At 34.0% G+C, this 19,146-nt stretch overlaps 1 protein-coding gene across 1 annotated transcript in view; it reads left to right on the top strand.

Moving 5' to 3' along the window:
* The window catches only part of ADAM7 (ADAM metallopeptidase domain 7), a gene marked incomplete at both ends in the record, with an annotated part of 74,938 nt that overhangs the window by 49,083 nt on the left and 6,709 nt on the right, over positions 1-19,146 (top strand). Inside the window, 9 exons of the mRNA XM_082727444.1 lie at positions 474-648; positions 2,359-2,448; positions 3,414-3,609; positions 4,019-4,121; positions 5,107-5,296; positions 15,624-15,704; positions 16,700-16,778; positions 17,300-17,405; positions 17,771-17,870. Of these exons, the coding sequence (XP_082583570.1) occupies positions 474-648; positions 2,359-2,448; positions 3,414-3,609; positions 4,019-4,121; positions 5,107-5,296; positions 15,624-15,704; positions 16,700-16,778; positions 17,300-17,405; positions 17,771-17,870 (1,120 nt within the window). The remainder of the gene's footprint in view (positions 1-473; positions 649-2,358; positions 2,449-3,413; positions 3,610-4,018; positions 4,122-5,106; positions 5,297-15,623; positions 15,705-16,699; positions 16,779-17,299; positions 17,406-17,770; positions 17,871-19,146) is intronic.

Raw genomic sequence — 19,146 nt, 5'->3', positions numbered from 1 at the left:
CATTTGTTTCAACAATGTTTATAGAGAATGACTTTGTGCCAGGCCCTGTGTTAATTAGTGCTTATTAAAAAAAAATGCAGTCCCTGCATTGAGAAGCTTGTAATCTTGCATAAATGATAAACAAATATATAGATTATGTCAAGAGGAACAAACAGAAAGTGATCTAGGAGCAGCAAATACATTCAGTCTAAACTGTGGGCTTCAGGAAGGACTTCCTGGACGATATATAGTTGTAGTATGTTCACTAGGATACTAGTGAATTGTGTGTTGGCTGTTTCAATAAAACATTTTCTATAATAAAAGCCCACTTGCTACTCTCCTATAGCAGTAAAGAAAACTAGGAGAAGTAAATGGACTTTTAGAGTTCACCATTTATATTTATTCTTTCTGAATCCTTCATTAAAGTTTCATAGCTGTTCCACCACTCTGCCCTGATATAATTAATCTTTATTTTTAATTCATTTAAACTCTAGCATTCCTGCACTAAAATTCAGTAAATGCAACAGGATTCAGTACCTTCGACACCTGAAGGATTATAATCCAACATGCATGTTCAACATTCCATTTTCTGATAAATCAAATAATCACCCACATTGTGGAAACAAGAAGTTGGATGAAGGAGAAGAGTGCGATTGTGGCCCTGTTCAGGTATTTGCAAATAATGTCTTTAAACTACAAAGTTTCTGCTCAGCTAGAGCCTAGGCAGGGCGGTGACCATTCATCAACCAAGATATTCCTTGTAAAGTTTTAAATAATGTGTTTTTTGTCTCATTTCAAAGCAGGTCATTGGTGTAGCCTCAGTGCAAGACATCTTACCAAGTCATGAATTGTGTATAATGATCTTGCTGGAGACCCACTGTATCGCATTTGCCTGATTTATATAGTAATCAGCCCTTCTTGTAAGAAAGACCCTTAGGTGTCTTTAAGTCTGATCTCATGCACAGTAGGAATTTGTTCTCCACAGTTAATCGAGCTTACTCAGTGCCTTATGAGGTTGGTCTATATCTCCAGCTGGACAGTTCATGTTACTAGAAAACTCTTGTCTTAATTGAGCATGAACCATTCTAACCTTCTACATATTTATTGGAGCTATGGTCTCTGGAACATTTAGAATATGCCTTTAAGAAAAATTTTAGAGTAATTCTTAATCTGCTTTTCTCCAACATCGAAGCTATTTCTGTTAAGAGCTTATCCTACAGGTATGAGTCTTAGACAATCACTTCTCAAATTTTCATGTGTATATACATCACCAGAGGATGTTAAAATATGAATTCTGATTCTGTAGGCCTGAAGTGAGGCTGAGATCCTTTATTACCAGCAACCTGAAAGGATATGTTGATACTGCTGGTCAGAAAACCACATATGTAGTATGTGTAGACACTACACATACACTGTAGACACTACAAAATTCAAAACAAATCTTTAATAGTAAGTGAATCAGAGATTACATGATTGAAGTGGGAACAGTGACATGTAATGAGGTTGCAACACCTCGTTTTCAAATGTCTCATATTGAATGCAAAGAGGCTCTTAACTTTGGAAATTGAGTATTTAGCTTATGCACATTCTTTAGAGAATGTTTCTACAGTTTCATTCTAATGCACGAGGTACCTTATGTTATAATTTGCAGACAGTTTCCTTTGCAATTTTAGTTTTGTTTAAGCATATAAGGCCTATTATGCTAAATTATCCTGCTCTTACTATTTAATGATGTATTAAAAACAACAACAAAGTTCAACCTGAAATACTCAGATTCTTGAGGAAAATGTAAAATTAGGTCTTCAGAAGTTCTATTATCTCTATTAAACCTTTACTATAGAGAAGTAGCAGGGCCCTTCCAAAGAATGGAAGTTATCAAGAAAAATGGAAGGTCAGAAATGTCGGACTTTGTATGCTGCTGATGAAAATTCATTAGTGTGGTGTACTGAACAACCAACTGGGAAGAAAACAAAATAAGGGTATCTGGGTACCTCAGTCAGTTAAGCCTCCAACTCTTGATTTCGACTCAGATCATGATCTCAGGGTCCTGGGACAGAGTCCCACATTGGGTTCCATACTCAGCAACAAGTATGCTTGAAATTGTCTCCCTCTCCCTCGGCCCCTCTCCCTGCTCACAGGCACACGTGCTTTCTCTCTCTCTTTCTCAAATAAATAAATAAATATTTAATAAATAAATAAATAAATAAATGTCCCAAAGACCACTTACAAGCAGTAGTCTTCATATACATGTCATAACCTAGGATTTGGATTTAATGCTGAAAGACAAATTATAAATTATAAATTATACAGAACCATAACTTATTAAACAAGACCTTCACTACAAACAGTTTCTGATCTTTAATTTTTGATTATTGCCAGGAGTGCACCAATCCTTGCTGTGATGCAAACAAATGCATGTTGAAGCCAGGATTTAGCTGTGCAGAAGGAGAATGCTGTGAAGCTTGTCAGGTAAGGACCTGTGCCAGGACTGGGTTCTCCATTTTCAGTTTATTAAGTATACACAGGGGGACAGAATTGGCTGTCCACCGAATGACGCTACACTACTAATCCCAGGTTAGGGTTAGGCTTCCTTGTCCCTAGTAAATCCACTTCTGAGTTGTTCTGACTTCTGACTGGGAAGTAGAGAAGCAGGTATCACTTGGTCTTTTAGGAGTAGAGTTATATGATAAACATTATTCTTGTTGCTTTGTAAATCACTGCCAACCTATTTAACCTCAGCTCATGTGTGGCATTCCAACAATAGTAAACTAGAAGGGGAAAGATTTTACTGGCATTGGAGAGTGAGAGTGACTAGTACTGGAGATATATTCCTAGGAAAGGCGATCGGAAATCCAAATGACTCCGTCCAAAGATCTGAACAGATCTTTCTTTCAACTCACAAAGGAAAGGAAGTATATCTTATTCATTTTCAAATCTTTCTAGGACTCGTTACAGTTAAATGCATATCGAGTGGCTGAATAAGAAAGCATTTCCATGCACTTTCCTCCAGCAATGAGTCAGGGTATTTTTCCAGTTCATTCGGAGAGATGTGATTTCTTGGGAGTGGAGATTCCTCGTTATAAATAGAGAGGGATTCCCAGTTATATGAGTGTGCTGGAGATGGTATGTACCATCTCCAAGATAAACAGAACTCTTGCTCATTTCTCCATTTTATGTCCTTTCTGCTCTGCCCAATGCTGTTCTAATACAGATTTTCAAAAACACTGTCGTGTCATTCCTAAAATTACATAAAAGTCAACACATTTACAAATGATTATAATTCTCAGTGGAATGGATTAGAAACTCATGATCCAACCTTAAATCCTTTTTTTTTTTAAGATAAATTAAATGGGTCAAAATTCCTCCTACTTACTGAAACTTAACCTACCTAAATATGCTCAAGATTTATCAGTCTTTTTACTTTTCTTCAACAGATGAAAAAATCAGGGTCCATATGCAGACCGGCAAAAGATGAATGTGATTTTCCTGAAGTATGTACTGGCTGCTCTTCTGCATGTCCTAATGACAAATTCCAAGTAAATGGATTTCCTTGCAAGAATGCAAAAGGCTACTGCTTCATGGGGAAATGTCCCACCCGGGATGATCAGTGCTCTCAATTTTTTGATAATGGTGAGAGACAATTACAGTGAATGGCTGATAAACATAATAGCTATAATTTCTGTTATTATCCTGTAACAATTTGGGGGCAAGATTGAAGATAATGTCATTTGTGACATTCTTCCCATATTTTACCTACAATCACTCCAGATATTACCTTTAATATTAGTTGCTATCACCTCTAATATTAATTAACTAGCTCAATATGTGGGTTAAAGTATGTTTATTCCATTTTTATATCCATATGCTTCTGTAAAATATATTTCTGATACAATAGGATAAGTTTAAAGTGATTTACTTATCTCATTCTGCCTTACCACCACATGAAAATAAAATTTCAATTAGAAAAATAAGAAATGTTATGATTTATAACATTCAAGTTTTTATTATTTTACTTCAATCATTCCATTTTGGATCCTAGAGGTGAAAGACAGTTCTGATCTCTGCTATGAGATGAATAAAAAAGGAAATAGATTTGGATACTGCAAAAACAAGGAAAACAGATTAATTCCCTGTGAAGAGAAGTAAGTACCATGTAAAGAAAAGTAAGTGCCTTCTAAGAGTGTTTTTGCAAAATCAGAACTCTCTTGTTCTGACAGCTGCTAACCTCTTTTTACTGAGGAGGTTAGGAGAAGGGGGAGTAAGGAAGCAAGCACACATTCCTGATTGTGTAACCGGCACATTTATGAGTTGAAGGCCGTGAGATATAAGGAAGAAAAATGGGGAGGAGTTAAAATTCTTAGGAAAGAAAGGGAGGAAGAGAAGCTACCAAAAATAGGAAAGAGCGACAGGAGGAGGAAAATAGAGTGGAAAGAAAGAAAGGAACAGAGAGAAGGAAATAAGTGATGCCATAAAAAGAAAGAAAAGTAGAAGTTGAAATTGGAAGGGAGAAGTGGAAATTAGATCTGATTTTAGAAAGTATTAGCTGTGTCATTCTTCCAGATTTGTTATACTCAGAAAGCTTTTTTTTTTTTTTTTTTTTTTTTTTCCTGTGCCACAAACAGGATTTGGACTAAAAACAACAAACAGAAAACTTGGTCAAGTTCAATTTTGTTCCTAAATACTCTAGGTGAAACTGGGCAGTCAGTTAACTTCCTCTTACTTCCAGTTGTTGCCCAATCTGTAAAATGGGTATTATAATAATATCAAACTCACTGTTTTTTTGTGAGAACTAACTGATGTTCTCTGTGCAAGAAGGAATAAGAAAGAAATCTTAACATCTTGATGAAAGTTAGATGGATTGAAATTACTAATAAGAAATATTCTCCTGTAAATTTGAGCTAATATTGACTTGTGGGAATCACAAAACTATAAAGAAATATAATCCTTTTACATGTCCCAGAGTCAGGACTTTGTCTAACCTTTCACCCTGCCTCACTTGGTGCTTCTGCAGCCCATTGATAAACCCGGGTCTAGAGAAAAGTGACCAGGCCACTTCACTGACAGTCTCATCTCTATAAAGTTCTATTTCCTGGTCCCAAACCTGAGAATATTCTCCTTTTCCTTCAGAAATATCAAGTGTGGAAAGATACACTGCAGCAGAGGGCAGCATTTATCTCTGCCTGGTAAAGAAAAGATTAACCACCTTAAGAAGACTTCAAAGCTGAATGTCACCACTGAGTGCAAAACTTTTATTTTATACCAAAATTCTAAAGATTTGGGCCTGGTTGCTCCTGGAACAAAATGTGGAGATGGATTGGTAAGATGAAAGTCCTCTGTTATACTAAAACTTCTTGGTTCAGCCACTTTAAAGCATTATTTTCTATAATTGGTTCCTGAGGGCCTATATATGGCCTATATAAACAGAAACAAATGGGCAACTTTTTTTTTTAATTGAGCAAAGTAGTAATAACACTATAATGAATATTCATTTTGTTTAACCTCTGTTATACAAAATGATATGTGAATGTTTTAAGTGTTTTTAATTATATTTTACAGTGATATTATAGACATAATTTTTAAAATTAATTTGACTATGAAATAGCCATATGTTCTTCAATTATTTTATTCATTCAGCCATATTTGGGGGGCACATACTATGATGCCAGTGGCCATAAGGGAAACAAATGATGTAAATATGAGTGTACCTGAGAATTTCATAAATTAAATTACATATATTATGATCCAACACAAGTGCTTTCATAGTTCATTGGTGACCAATGAACTTTTGAGTCCAAAGGAAGAAGTGATTGCCTTTAGTTGGAGAACATGAATGGCATCTTATGACACCATTAAATTAATGACATTTCAGCTTTGACATGACAAACATTTTTCAAGACAGAAAAAATAACAAAAGACTTTTTAGAAAGAAATACCTATATAACATGCAAAGGTACAAAATGTATGGCATAGTCAGGAAACTGATCATTTCAGTGTGATTGGAGCTTTGAGTAAAATGTCAGAAAATGAAGTTTTCTAAAATAAGGCCAGATCAGAAAAGTTTATCATTCCAAGATGAAAACTTTAGGACACGTACTAAAAATAACAGCCAACTCATCAGGGTTTATTAACACAAGAATATATGGAAAACATAATACTTTTCAAAAATCAGCTATTGTGAAATAGAATAGTTTCTGTCTGTGATATAGGTCCTCTCCTCCCATACCATCTCCCACAAATGTTACAGTTTCATTCATATAACGTGATCGAGAAATGAATTGAAAAACAAAATTCAGAATGAAAAAAGGGAATTAGAATTTACTTATTTAATGGATATCTATATTTTAAATCCATACACTTAACTATCAGTTTCCCATTAAAATAGTTAAATATTAAAATGATGAAGAATCTATATTTGTGAAATTTTAGGTATGTGTACAACCACATCCTAGAAAGTTCAAGGACTTTCAGTGAAAGAGTGTATGACACATCAGGTTAAAGAAAATACAAAACAATTTTCTGTTCACACCAGGTAAGAAAAACCATCCAAAAATACAAGCAGAAATATGACTTACCCTTCATAGAACCCCATAATGAGTGGTAGGGGTTGAACAAAGGAATTTGTAGGGAAGCAGTTTTTCTGCATCTTGATCGTATTAGCATGTTGTGACCATATGTCACCACATTGAGTGCCTATTCTTTCAAGAGTAATCTTTTTTTTTTAAGATTTTATTTATTTATTGGACAGACAGAGATCACAAGCAGGCAGAGAGGCAGGCGGCAAGAGAGAGGGGGAAGCAGGCTCCCTGCTGAGCAGAGAGCCCAATGCGGGGCTCGATCCCAGGACCCTGGGATCATGACCTGAGCCAAAGGCAGAGGCTTAACCCACTGAGCCACCCAGGCCCCCCCAAAAGTATTCTTAATATAGAAGTGTACCAATCACAATGGTGACAGTTATTGGGTAAATTCATAAATGAGGGAATTCATGGAAGCAAATGCCAGTTTATAGAGGTATCACAAAGAGACCTCTTTTGGTATGGACTTTTCATCTCATTTTTACAATGAGGTACTTATAGACTTTTCATCTCATTGTTATAATGATACTGTTTTTTGGATATAAATAAATTAAAATGAATAAAAACATTCTAGTTTCTCATAATTGTTTTTCTTTCCAGGTAAATTTTGATTTGGCATAGAAAATGAGGGCAAACATATCCCATTGCCCTTGAATGACTTTTTCCTTAGCAACATAAGTAGGAAAAATAAGTCAAAAGGAAAACAGTGAGAAAAGATGAAAAGGGAAGGATAATACATTGGAAAGGAAGAAGAATAGAGGTGAAGGGGGAAAAAAGGGAGAATACTAGTTAGTCCTCTTGGGCACAAAAGAATTGCTGCAACATGCCTCTGTAGTTTTATCTTTATTAAACACATAAAAATGGCAAAATCACAATAAGAAACATTTCAATGTTTCCTTTAGTTGAAACTGGAGTATATGAAAAGAGATTTACATGGGCTTAAACAGCATAATTCCAGTGTTCATTTGATCATGTATATATGAAAATCTATTCTCTAAGAATAATCAAAGAGAACAAATAGCAACAAAAGAATTTAACAGTGTGAACAATGAAGATTAATCTAAGGACTTATAGACAATAGTACCCTATGAAACAGACATTCATCAAAAAAGAGAGAAATCATTTAGGAAAGATGTTTAATTTATATTTTAATCAGATTTAAAAGGATATTAAATCTATAAAAATGGTATTATTTGAAAATCACAAGCACTTCCTTCAAATTACAAAATAAATCATAATTACTGATTTACATATAATTTGAGCAGTAAACCATGAAGTGTAGTAAGCCACAAAATATAGTAAATTAGAAGCTAAACTTCTTAACACATGAGAATGAATTCTTTAGAATGAATTCTAAAGAAGAAAATGAATAAAAACAGGAAAAATAGTCCTAATAAATTTGATACAAATTTTTAAGGATTTATTTATTTATTTATTTATTTATTATTTGCGAGAAAGAGCAAGTAAGGGAGAACATGAGAGGGTAGAAGGTCAGAGGAAGAAGCAGACTCCCTGCAGAGCTGGGAGCCTGATGCAGGACTCAATTCTGGGACCCTGGGATCATGACCTGAGCTGAAGGCAGTCACTTAACTGACTGAGCCACCCAGGCGCCTAATCTGATACAGTTTTAATAGAAATCCCAGATAAGGAAAACATAATATAGGTAAAAGTATAATAAAAGGTATAATAAAAAAAAATATCCCTGGGGCGCCTACTCAACGGGGAGCCTGCTTCCTCCTCTCTCTCTGCCTGCCTCTCTGCCTACTTGTGATCTCTGTCAAATGAATAAATAAAAATCTTAAAAAAAAAAAACAACCCTGAACTGAAGAATGTATAAAATAAAAACTCAACTTAGTAAGAAAAATTCACAGAAAGATGAGCATAAGACTAACCTTCACAGCATGAAGTTAACAATAAAGAAAATGTTCTATAAGCACCAAAGAAGGCAAGTATCAGTTTTCAACAACAACAATGACAACAAAGTTATCAGGTTATCATTTTATTTATCTTCAAAAAGAAATGCCATAAGATAATGCAGCAAAATCTATGGACCATTGGAGAATGGAAGTATTGGGACACAAAACTGTACATACAGCCAAATTATTATTCAGTTGGTAGAGCAATAAAATGACATACTCACACACTTTATAACGTAAAAAAACTACAGTAAATTAGACAGCATTTATTTGCAATGATGTGGATGGAACTAGACGGTACTATGCTAAGCGAAACAAGTCTATCAGAGAAAGATAATTATCATGTGATCTCACTGGTAGGAAGAACTTGAGAAACAAGACAGAGGATCATAGGGGAAGGGAGGGGAAAATGAAACAAGATGAAACCAGAAAGGGAGACAACCCTTAAGAGACTCTTAATCTCGGGAAACAAACTGAGGGTTGCTGGAGGGGAGGGGAGTGGAAAGGATGGGGTGGCTAGGTGATGGACATTGGGGAGGATATATACTATAGTGGTGCTGTGAATTGTGTAAGACTGATGAATCACAGACCTGTACCCTTAAAACAAATAATACATTATAGTTTAATAAAAGAGATAAATAAATATGAAAAAAATAGTCAAGAAAGTACTCTGATCAACTGGAAAATGAATTAAACTAAAAAGTTAAATGAGAAGGTAGAATATTAAGGAAATAGTTGCAAGCAAGAAAATCTATACTAATTTTGAGTAAATCCTAGTAATTTATATTATTATTGTGTTTATTATAAGAGTTTAAAGACATTGAATACTGAATAATAATGATCTTTATAAATTTCAATTTTCTAAAACAAACATATGAATTAAGAAGAAGAAAAATAAAAAATGTGACAAATGTCTTATCCTACATAAGAAGAAGCTAATGTTTATTTGATCTTAAAAATGATAAAATAATTTAGATTTAAATATTCTAATGTAGGCTGAATCAATGTTTAGAAAACAAAACATATAGCTTTCAAATAATTGGAGAAAAATAATAAAGTTAACAAGGATAAGCTAAAATGTCTAACATTTAAAATCATATAAAAAGATGAAAAGAGTAAAATTAAACATATCTTATCATAATAAATATAAATGGATTAAAATTTCCCTATTTAAAATGTTAAAGTAATTTTTGAATTGGTGGCCAGAAAGAATTTTCAGGGAATTGCATCAGGAAGATGGTGAAATGGGAGGTGTCCCAGTAATATCTCCCCACAGCAACAATACTTTGGTAGCAAGCCATGAAAAAAGTACCTTTGTCAGAACTTTAAAATCCATGGAGGATCTTGCAAAACTTTGGTGCTGTCAAAGACCAAAGATTTGTTTTGAGAAAGCAGGCCGATGCCTAGATGATGAGCTTATTGACCATAGTCCTGGCTAGACCCATAAACATCCATATCTCCTGTTGCTTGGGAACAGCCCCATTTGGCTTTGCTACCACCAACAACAACATCTGCCTAGTAACCTAGTGGAAGACACATCTATCCATATCCCTGGAGGCAGACCTGCAGATCTTGGTCCAAACACAGATCCTGAAGTGGCTGTGAAACTTCATTCTATTCCTTCCTTCCCAAGTGCAGTTCTAGACAATCTTCCTGCCCACAGAATTTCCAGGAAACATGTTGGTCCATGCACCCAGAGGCACCTTGCTCAATGACTCAACAGAAGCCAAGGACCCAATAAGAGATACCTAGAAACAAGCCAGCCATCTGACTCAGATGCTCTGGTAGACCCTTGTTACAGTGCCAGTCCACTTGACCAAGGTCACAGAGACAGTCCTGTCTCAGTTCCCAGGTACTATGCAGAATCCACATTTACCCAAATCCCTATTCACAGACCAGTAAACTGCAGATCCTACTATAGACCAGATGATAGCCACATAACCTGGTCCTAGTCTCACTCAACTGTAATCCTGGAAGCAATCATGCCAGCCCAAGGGATACAACAGGAGGCTTTTACCCAACAAAATCAATCTGTAATACCTGGAAAAGATGTCTGCTCCTTGAAATGCACAGACACCAATGCAGTAGTACATAGATCAAAAAGATTCAGGCAAACATAATATCATCTGAAGAGAACTCATAAAGCTCTAGCAACTGATCCCAAAGAAATAGAGATGTAAGATTTTCTTGACAAAGAATTCAAAGTAATCATTTTAAAGAAGTTCAAAAGGATGCAAGGGTACACAAATAGATGACTAAATGGAATCAAGAAAGCAAAGCATGAAAAACATAAGTTTAACAAAGAAATAAAAACCATTAAAAAAGTGAAACAGAAATACTGGAGCTAAAAAATACATTATAGAAATGAAAAAGTCAATGGAAAGCTTCAACAGCAGACTGGATCATTAAGAAGAAAAAAGTCAGCAATCTTAAAAATAAGTCACTTGAAATTGGAAAGTTGGAGAAACAAAAGAAAAAAGAATAAAAACTAGTGAAGAAAGCATACGGAACCTATATGACACCAATGACAAAAAATGAATGTATGCATTATGTATGTTCCAGAAGGAGAAGAGAAAGAGAGGGGAATAAAGATTATTTTAAAAATAATGGCTGAAAATTTGCCAAATACTGGGAAGGACATCTACATTTAGATTCTGAAAGCTCAAAAGACCCCACGAGAGACTAGTCCAAAGAGTATCCAGAGATACATTATAAACCAACCATCAAAAGTCAAAGACAGAAAGAGAACTTAGAAAACAAGAGAAAAGCAACTCATCATATAAGAAGGCATATTATAAAACTATTAATAAACTTCTCAGTAGAAGTCTCACAGGCCAAAAGAGAGTGGGATAATGTACTCAAAGTACAAAACAAAACAAACAAATAAATATACAAAACAAAGAAAGCCCTGCTAAGGGTGCTATATCCACCACAGCTATGTTTCAGAAATGAAAGAGAATTAAAGACGTTCTTAAATAAAAGCTGAAGGAGTTCAACAAAACTATACCTGCCTTATAAACAAGTTGAAAGGGAGGATGCTGAGTAACAGCATGAAACATTTGTACCATAATAGTCATTAGTAAAGGTAAATAGTCAAATTCAAAATGCTTTAATACTGTGAAGATAGTGTATAAATGTATTTTAACTCTAATATAAAATTTAAAAGACAAAAATTATTAAAAATAACTATAGCTATAATAATTTGATACTGGATACACAATATAAAGACAAGCAAAATGTGATATCAACAGCATGAAATATGGAGGGAAGAGAAGTAAAAGTATGCCAATGATTAAAAAAAAAAAATCTCTAGTAGATACACAAAAGATAAAGAGAAAAAAACATCAAAATATACCACTACAAAAAATCAACAAAGAACAAAAGAAGAGAGGAGGAGGGAAGAAAGGATCAAAGATGCTATAAAGCACTTTATTGTTTTCTTTTATAAAGAAAACAATTAACAATGAAACAGTAGGTTTTTAACTACTGTTAAATAATTACATTAAATCTAGATTTATCTATTCAAATGACACAGACTGCTTGTTGGTTTAAAAAACAACATCAACAACCAGTATCCAACAATATATGGCCTACAAAATACTCATGGTATGTTTAAGGACACAGGCTTAAAGTTAAGGATAAAAATTTTGCATGGGGCGCCTGGGTGGCTCAGTGGGTTAAGCCGCTGCCTTCAGCTCAGGTCATGGTCTCAGGGTCCTGGGATCGAGTCCCACATCGGGCTCTCTGCTCAGCAGGGAGCCTGCTTCCCTCTCTCTCTCTCTGCCTGCCTCTCTGCCTACTTGTGATCTCTGTCTGTCAAATAAATAAATAAATCTTTAAAAAAAAATATTGCATGAAAAGGGCAACAGAGAACAGTGTGGCCATATTTATATCAGAAAAAATATATTTTCAATCATAAGTGTCACACACACACACAAAAAAAAATGATCACCATATGATGATAATGGGCTCAATTCATCAAGAGGATATAACAGTTCTAAGTATATATGATATGCACCTAACATTGGAGGATCTAAATATATAAAGAAAATATATACAGAAAATATAAACAGGAAGGAGAAATACAATACAATAGTATGAGACTTTGATGCCCCACTTTCAAGAATTTCAGAATCTAAATGTAGATGTCCTTCCCAGTATTTGGCAAATTTTCAGCCATTATTTTTAAAATAATCTTTATTCCCCTCTCTTTCTCTTTCTCTTCTCCTTCTGGGACATACATAATGCATACATTCTTTTTTTGTCATTGGTGTCATATAGGTTCCATATGCTTTCTTCACTAGTTTTTATTCTTTTTTCTTTTGTTTCTCCAACTTTCTAATTTTCAACACAGAAAATCGAAAAGAATACAATGTGCTTGAATAACTCTACAGACCAAATGGACCTAACAGATATATACAGAATATTTCATTCAGCAATCATAGAATGCACATTTTCCCCAAGTGTATTTGGACTATTCTCTGGGATAGATCATATGTTGGCCTACAAAACAGTCTCAACATATTTAAGAAGACTGACATAATATCAGACATTTTTTCTGACCACAGTGGTAGGAAATTAGAAATCAAAACAGGAGGAACTTTGGAAAATTCACAAATATTTAGAAAATGAAAAATAGATTCCTGAAAAACAAGTGAATAAAGAAGAGATTGACAGGGCAGTCAAAAAATATCTAAGACAAAGGAAAGTGGAAACACTACATAGCAAACTTATGAAATGCAGCAAAACCAGTTCGAAGAGGGAAGTATATAGTAATAAAGCCTGCATTAAGAAAAAAGAAAAATTTTAAATAAACAACCTAATGTTATGCTTCAAGGAACTAGAAAAAGAAGAAGAAACTAAGCCCAAAGTTAGGAGAAGTAAGGAAATAAAGATTTTTAGAGCAGAAATAAATGAAACAAGAAAGACAACAGGAAAATTTAAGGAAATTGTTTTAATTTTTAGAAGGTAAACAGAATTGAAAAACTTTTTTTTTAAAGATTTTATTTACTTTATATGACAGAGATCACAAGTAGGCAGAGAGGCAGGCAGAGAGAGAGGGAGGAGGAAGTAGGTTCCCTGCTGAGCAGAGAGCCCGATGCGGGGCTCGATCCCAGGAGCCTGAGATCATGACCTGAGCCAAAGACAGAGGCTTTAACCCACTGAGCCACCCAGGCGCCCCCAGAGTTGACAAACTTTTAAGTAGACTAACCAAGAAACAAAAGGGGATGATTCAAAAAAAATTATAAATGACAGGAGAATTACAACTGATATCACAGAAATAAAAGTATTATAAGCGAATACTATGAATAATTATTCAAGTTGAATATTTGAAAGAAATGGATAAATTCTTAGAAGCATACAATGTACCAAGACTAAATGATGAAGAAATAGAACATCTGAACAAATAGGAAATCAGAATAATAATTAATAATTTTCCAACAAAGAAAAGCCCAGGATTGGATGTTTTGTATGTGACAACAAAAGCACAGGCCAAAAGGCAAAAATAAATAAGTGAGACTATATCAAAGTAAAGATTTCTTCAGCAAAGGCTGCAATCAAGAAAATGAAAAAGTAATCAAGGGAATGTGAAAATTATTTGCAGGCCACATATCTGATAAAGGATTAACAGATAAAAGTTAAAAGTAGTTCATATAACCAATAGCAATAATACCCCAAATAGTCCAATTCAAAAAAATAAATGAGCAAAGGACTTGTTTGGTTATTTATACAAATGACCAACAAGTATATGAAAAGGAGTTCATCATCATTAACATTCAAGGGAATGAAAATCAAAGCCACTATGAGGTATTACCCCATACCGTCTAGTTTGGTTATTATCAAAAAATAACAAATAAAAATGTGGGAGAGGATGTGGGGTACTCTTTTTTGAGTACCCTCGTGCACTGTTGATGGGGATATAAATTGGCATAGCCATTATAGAAACTGTATGGTGGTTCCCTAAAAAATTAAAGATAGAACTACCCTATGCTCCAGGAATCTCACTTTTGGACACAGAACCTAAAGAAGTTGAAATCAGATCTTGAAGAGGTATCTGTGCTTCCATGCTCATTGCACCTTTATTTACAATATTTACAAGAGCCAAGATATGGGAACAATCTAAACGTCCTTTGACAGGTAAAAAGATAATGAAAATATGTAATATATAATATTATTTAGTTTTTAAAAAAAAGGAAATTATGTCAGTGGCAACAATATGGACGAACTTGGAGGACATTTCATGCATGCTAACAAAAATAAACGAGTCACAAAAAAGTAAATACTATATGATCTCACTTATATGTGGAAACTAAAAAACGAAAAGTAAAAGTCACAATCAGAGAGTTGAATGATGGCTGCTAGGTGGGGGAAATGAGGAGATGTTGGTCAAAGAGTATAAACTATGTTCTCAGTAAATTCTGAGGAGCTAGCGTACATCTTGGTGGCTATAGTTAGATACTGTAATATATACTTAAAACTTTCTAAGAGAGTAAACTTTAAGTGTTCCAACCACAAAAAAGTAACTGTTTAAGGTAATGGATGTGTTCATTAGGTTGTTTTACATTTCGCAATGTATAACAAAACATCATAATATGTACTCTAAAGTATATAATTTTTATTTGTCTATTATACCTCAATAGAGTTGGAAAAGCATTTCCTTTTATGTGCTTTTTAGAAGAAGTGGGTAAAAATAAAAATAACAGGTAGAAATTAAATAAATGAATGAAGATAAGCCAGGTAATAATTATAAGCAACAAAAACAACAATAATTTGGTTATAAAATGTACAAAAAATAAAAAACAAAATTTAAAACAGATTTAATAAACATAAATAAGATTAATTGATACAGAAAGCATGGAATATTATCAAATCAACATAAAATAATACAAATGATAAAAAGAAATTGTTGTACCTATGGTTATAGAATCTTTGATAGATTAATATTTGAAAAATTAGGAAGGATATAGACATTTTTATTAGGAGTTTGCATAGAACAGTATTTGAATGTATACTATATTCATTTCAAATATCTGACAAACATATAAGGAAGATTTCTTCTTCTACAAAAGATTCTATATGTGGTCATTTACAGAAGAAAAAATCATGTAAATTCTAAGAGTAAGTTATTAATTCATATGGGTAACTTCATTTCCAGGTGTGCAGCAATGGTGAATGTGTGGAACTTGAAAAGGTCTACAACTCAACCAATTGCTCTTCTCAATGTGACGAAAAAGCTGTAAGATTTGACTCCTTTTTAAATTAATGTCTTGACAGTTGTTTATTTACATAGGACTTCATTGCTGGGCATGGTGTTTGTGTTTGTTTGTGTGTGTGTGTGTGCATGTGTGTGGTGATTTTTAAATCAAATATATTTTTGGAATCCATTTTTTCATGTATCTTCCATAAAATTGATCTAAAGACCCAAACCAGTATTACACATAGATATTGCCTATATTGTATATATATATATTTTATCATTGGACTGGTAATCTAGAAATCCAGTAACTTGTGTACCTATGAAGTTTAAACCTAATGTTTAAAGTTGGATTTACCATGTCACTTATAGTTAAATTATACCAATGTCAACACTAACCTAAAGCTTTTCACAAAACAACAAAAAATTATGTATATATATACATTATATATACTTATATATATATTTAAAATATATAGACATATAATATACATATATATTATAGAGAAAGAGAGATTTGGAAAAGAATTTCTTTTTTCCTATCCTATATTTCCTATTGGATATATATACACACACACACATAAATGTACATATAATTACATATAATATATATACATATAAAATATATATAAATATACATATATATTTTATGTATTTATATACATATCTCTCTCTTCTCAATTATATTTATATATATATATCCTCAATTAACACTGCCCAGTACTATGTGTAACTCTAGCAGGGCTGTTCCTTTAATAAGTATGAGGCCTTCTAGAAAGAGAAGTCAAACCGTCTTGTTTATCTGGTTTGTAATCATTTTCATGCCCAAAGGCCATCTTCAAAAGTGGTTACTTCTTGTAATTTTGTGTGCTTATTTTTTACCAAAGGTTGATTCTGATATGCAGTTTAGTTAATTAATCAGTAAAAGAATGAATGTATGTGTGAGTGCATCTGTGTGTGTGATATAAAACTAAGCAAAGTGAGATGCAATACACACACACATAATTTGATAAAATTATGACTGATTGCTCTTCCAGGTGGATGACCATGAACTTGAGTGCCAATGTGAGGAAGAACAGAAACATGTGGATTGGGGAAAAAACTTACATATTACCTGTGAGCATCCTAGGATATAATACCTTGCATATATCAAAAGCTTAGACAGTAAGAAAGCTTTCCACCTTATTTTTGAAATCTAATATGTATATGTTATATTTCTGTGTGGATTTGCATGGTATTTTAGTTATTTCACATATTTAAATGTCCAAATTTGAATTTACAACAATTACCTTTTAGAATTAATATATCTTCTTCTAGTTAAATTTGAAATAGATCTTCTAAGAGCCCATAACACAACAAGGCCTTTTCTATAGTCAGTTAATAATAACTGACAGTCATAACATTTCCTACTGATTGTGGTTTTAAACATAATGGACTCTTGGGTGACTGTCAATGGCTAGTACATATAATAATTTCTGTAATGCCTTGGTCTTTTGCTTTACATTTTTTTTTAAAAATTGGAGTTGGGAGGAATTAAAGTCCTTAAGGAAGGGAGAAGCTGGATTATAACAGCTCAGTTAAAATTCCACCGTCCTAAAGTTGATGTCCTGGCTAAAACTTGTTTTTTAATATTGCAGATATATCCATCTTGGTGGTTGTGCTTGTCCTGGTTATTATTGGTATTGGGGTAGTTGTATTATTAATTCATCACCAAAAATGTATTAAGTTGAAGCGAATTCTGAGGTATGTATTTTCTATGTGTTGTAATGGGACCATAACTGGGAAGATATAAGCTTTGTCACCACAGATGATGAAACTCTAGGTGGGAGAAGTATAAGCCTCTTACTAAGGACAAAGTAAGAGTAACAGTAAATTGAAAAACTAACATTTTTATGTTCTCATCTCCAAATGCTTATCCCAATGGGTCCCAAACTTCACTGCACATTGGAATCAGAGAGATTTCTAAAAAGAATTCTAATTTTAGTTCCTACCTCAGGTTTGTTCCAGAGTGTAACCTGAGTATCAATCTTTTAGAAATCTAGATGATTAAATATTAGCCACAGACTTATCCTATCACTTATGTCAATATCCAATTTCCTTCTTGACAGCCCACTTAGAGATACATTGGGAGTGGAGAATAAAGGATACTTTGGTGATGAGCAGCAGACAAGAATTGAGCCAATTTTCCCTGATATTCATCCCCTTCAGGTAAGCAAGTGTCATTTGCAATAGTTAATAAATTGACTTAAAAAGCAGTTGCATGTGTATTTGAAGTGGAACTAGCCCTAAGCTAAGTGACAAGAAAACAACAGTTTAACATAATTCCATACCAATGGAGCCTTCAGTCTACATGTGGGGAAGGAAAGGATGACAGGACAGAAGCAAACCAAGACTCTATTTCAGAGCAGCATATATTAGTTCAACAAAATATTGATTTGTGCACTATTGGAAAAATTCACATATACAAATTTATTTTGGGACATAAAACAAGTCCACTTTTTTTTTTTTTAAGATTTTATTTATCTATTTGAGAGACAGCACCAGCAAGGAGAAGGGACAAAGGGAGAGGGAGAAGCAGACCCTCCACTGAGCAGGAAGCCAGATGCCAGGCTCAATTCCAGGACCCTGAGATTATGACCTGAATTGAAAGCAGACCCTTAAATGACTGAGCCACCCAGGAACCTGGGGACATAAAACAAGTCTTAACAAATTTAAAAGAATTGAGGTCATACAAAATATGCTTTCAAAATAAAATTTTATTAAAAATCAGTAACAAAGGGGGGTGCCTGTGTGGCTCAGTGGGTTAATGCCTCTGCCTTCAGCTCAGGTCAGAATCCCAGTGTCCTGGGATTGAGCCCCACATCGGGCTGTCTGCTCCGCAGAAAGCCTGCTTCCTCCTCTCTCTCTCTCTGCCTGCCTCTCTACCTACTTGTGATCTCTGTCTGTCAAATAAATAAATAAAAATCTTGAAAAAAAAAATCAATAACAAAGGGCGCCTGGGTGGCTCAGTGAGTTAAAGCCTCTGCCTTTGGCTCAGGTCATGATGCCAGGGTCCTGGGATAAAGCCCTGCATGGGGCTCTCTGCTCAGCGGGGAGCCTGCTTCCCTTCCTCTTTTTCTGCCTGCCTCTCTGACTACTGGTGATCTCTGTCAGATGAATAAATAAAATATTTTTTTAAAAAATCAGTAACAAATATATTGGGAAAATCCCCAATTGAAAATTAAAAACAAATTCTAAAAACACTTGGGTCAAATAAAAACCTTAAAAAGGAGAACAGAAAATACTTCAAAGAAAAAGGAAACAAAACCTACCAGAATTTGTGGGAAGTAGTGAAATCAGTAATTAAAGGAAAGTTTATAGCACTAAATGCTTATGTTAGAAAAGAAGTAAGGTATGAGAGCAATGATATCAGTTTTCATTTTAAGAAGCCAAAAAAGAAGGAAAAAGAAGAAGAATAGCAAAGCTCCATGCAAGTGGAGGACAG

This window comes from Mustela nivalis, assembly GCF_964662115.1.
Source record: "Mustela nivalis genome assembly, chromosome: 4".
Taxonomy (NCBI): domain Eukaryota; kingdom Metazoa; phylum Chordata; class Mammalia; order Carnivora; family Mustelidae; genus Mustela; species Mustela nivalis.
Note: the sequence above shows the minus strand (reverse complement) of the source record. Positions and strands in the feature narration are given on the sequence as shown.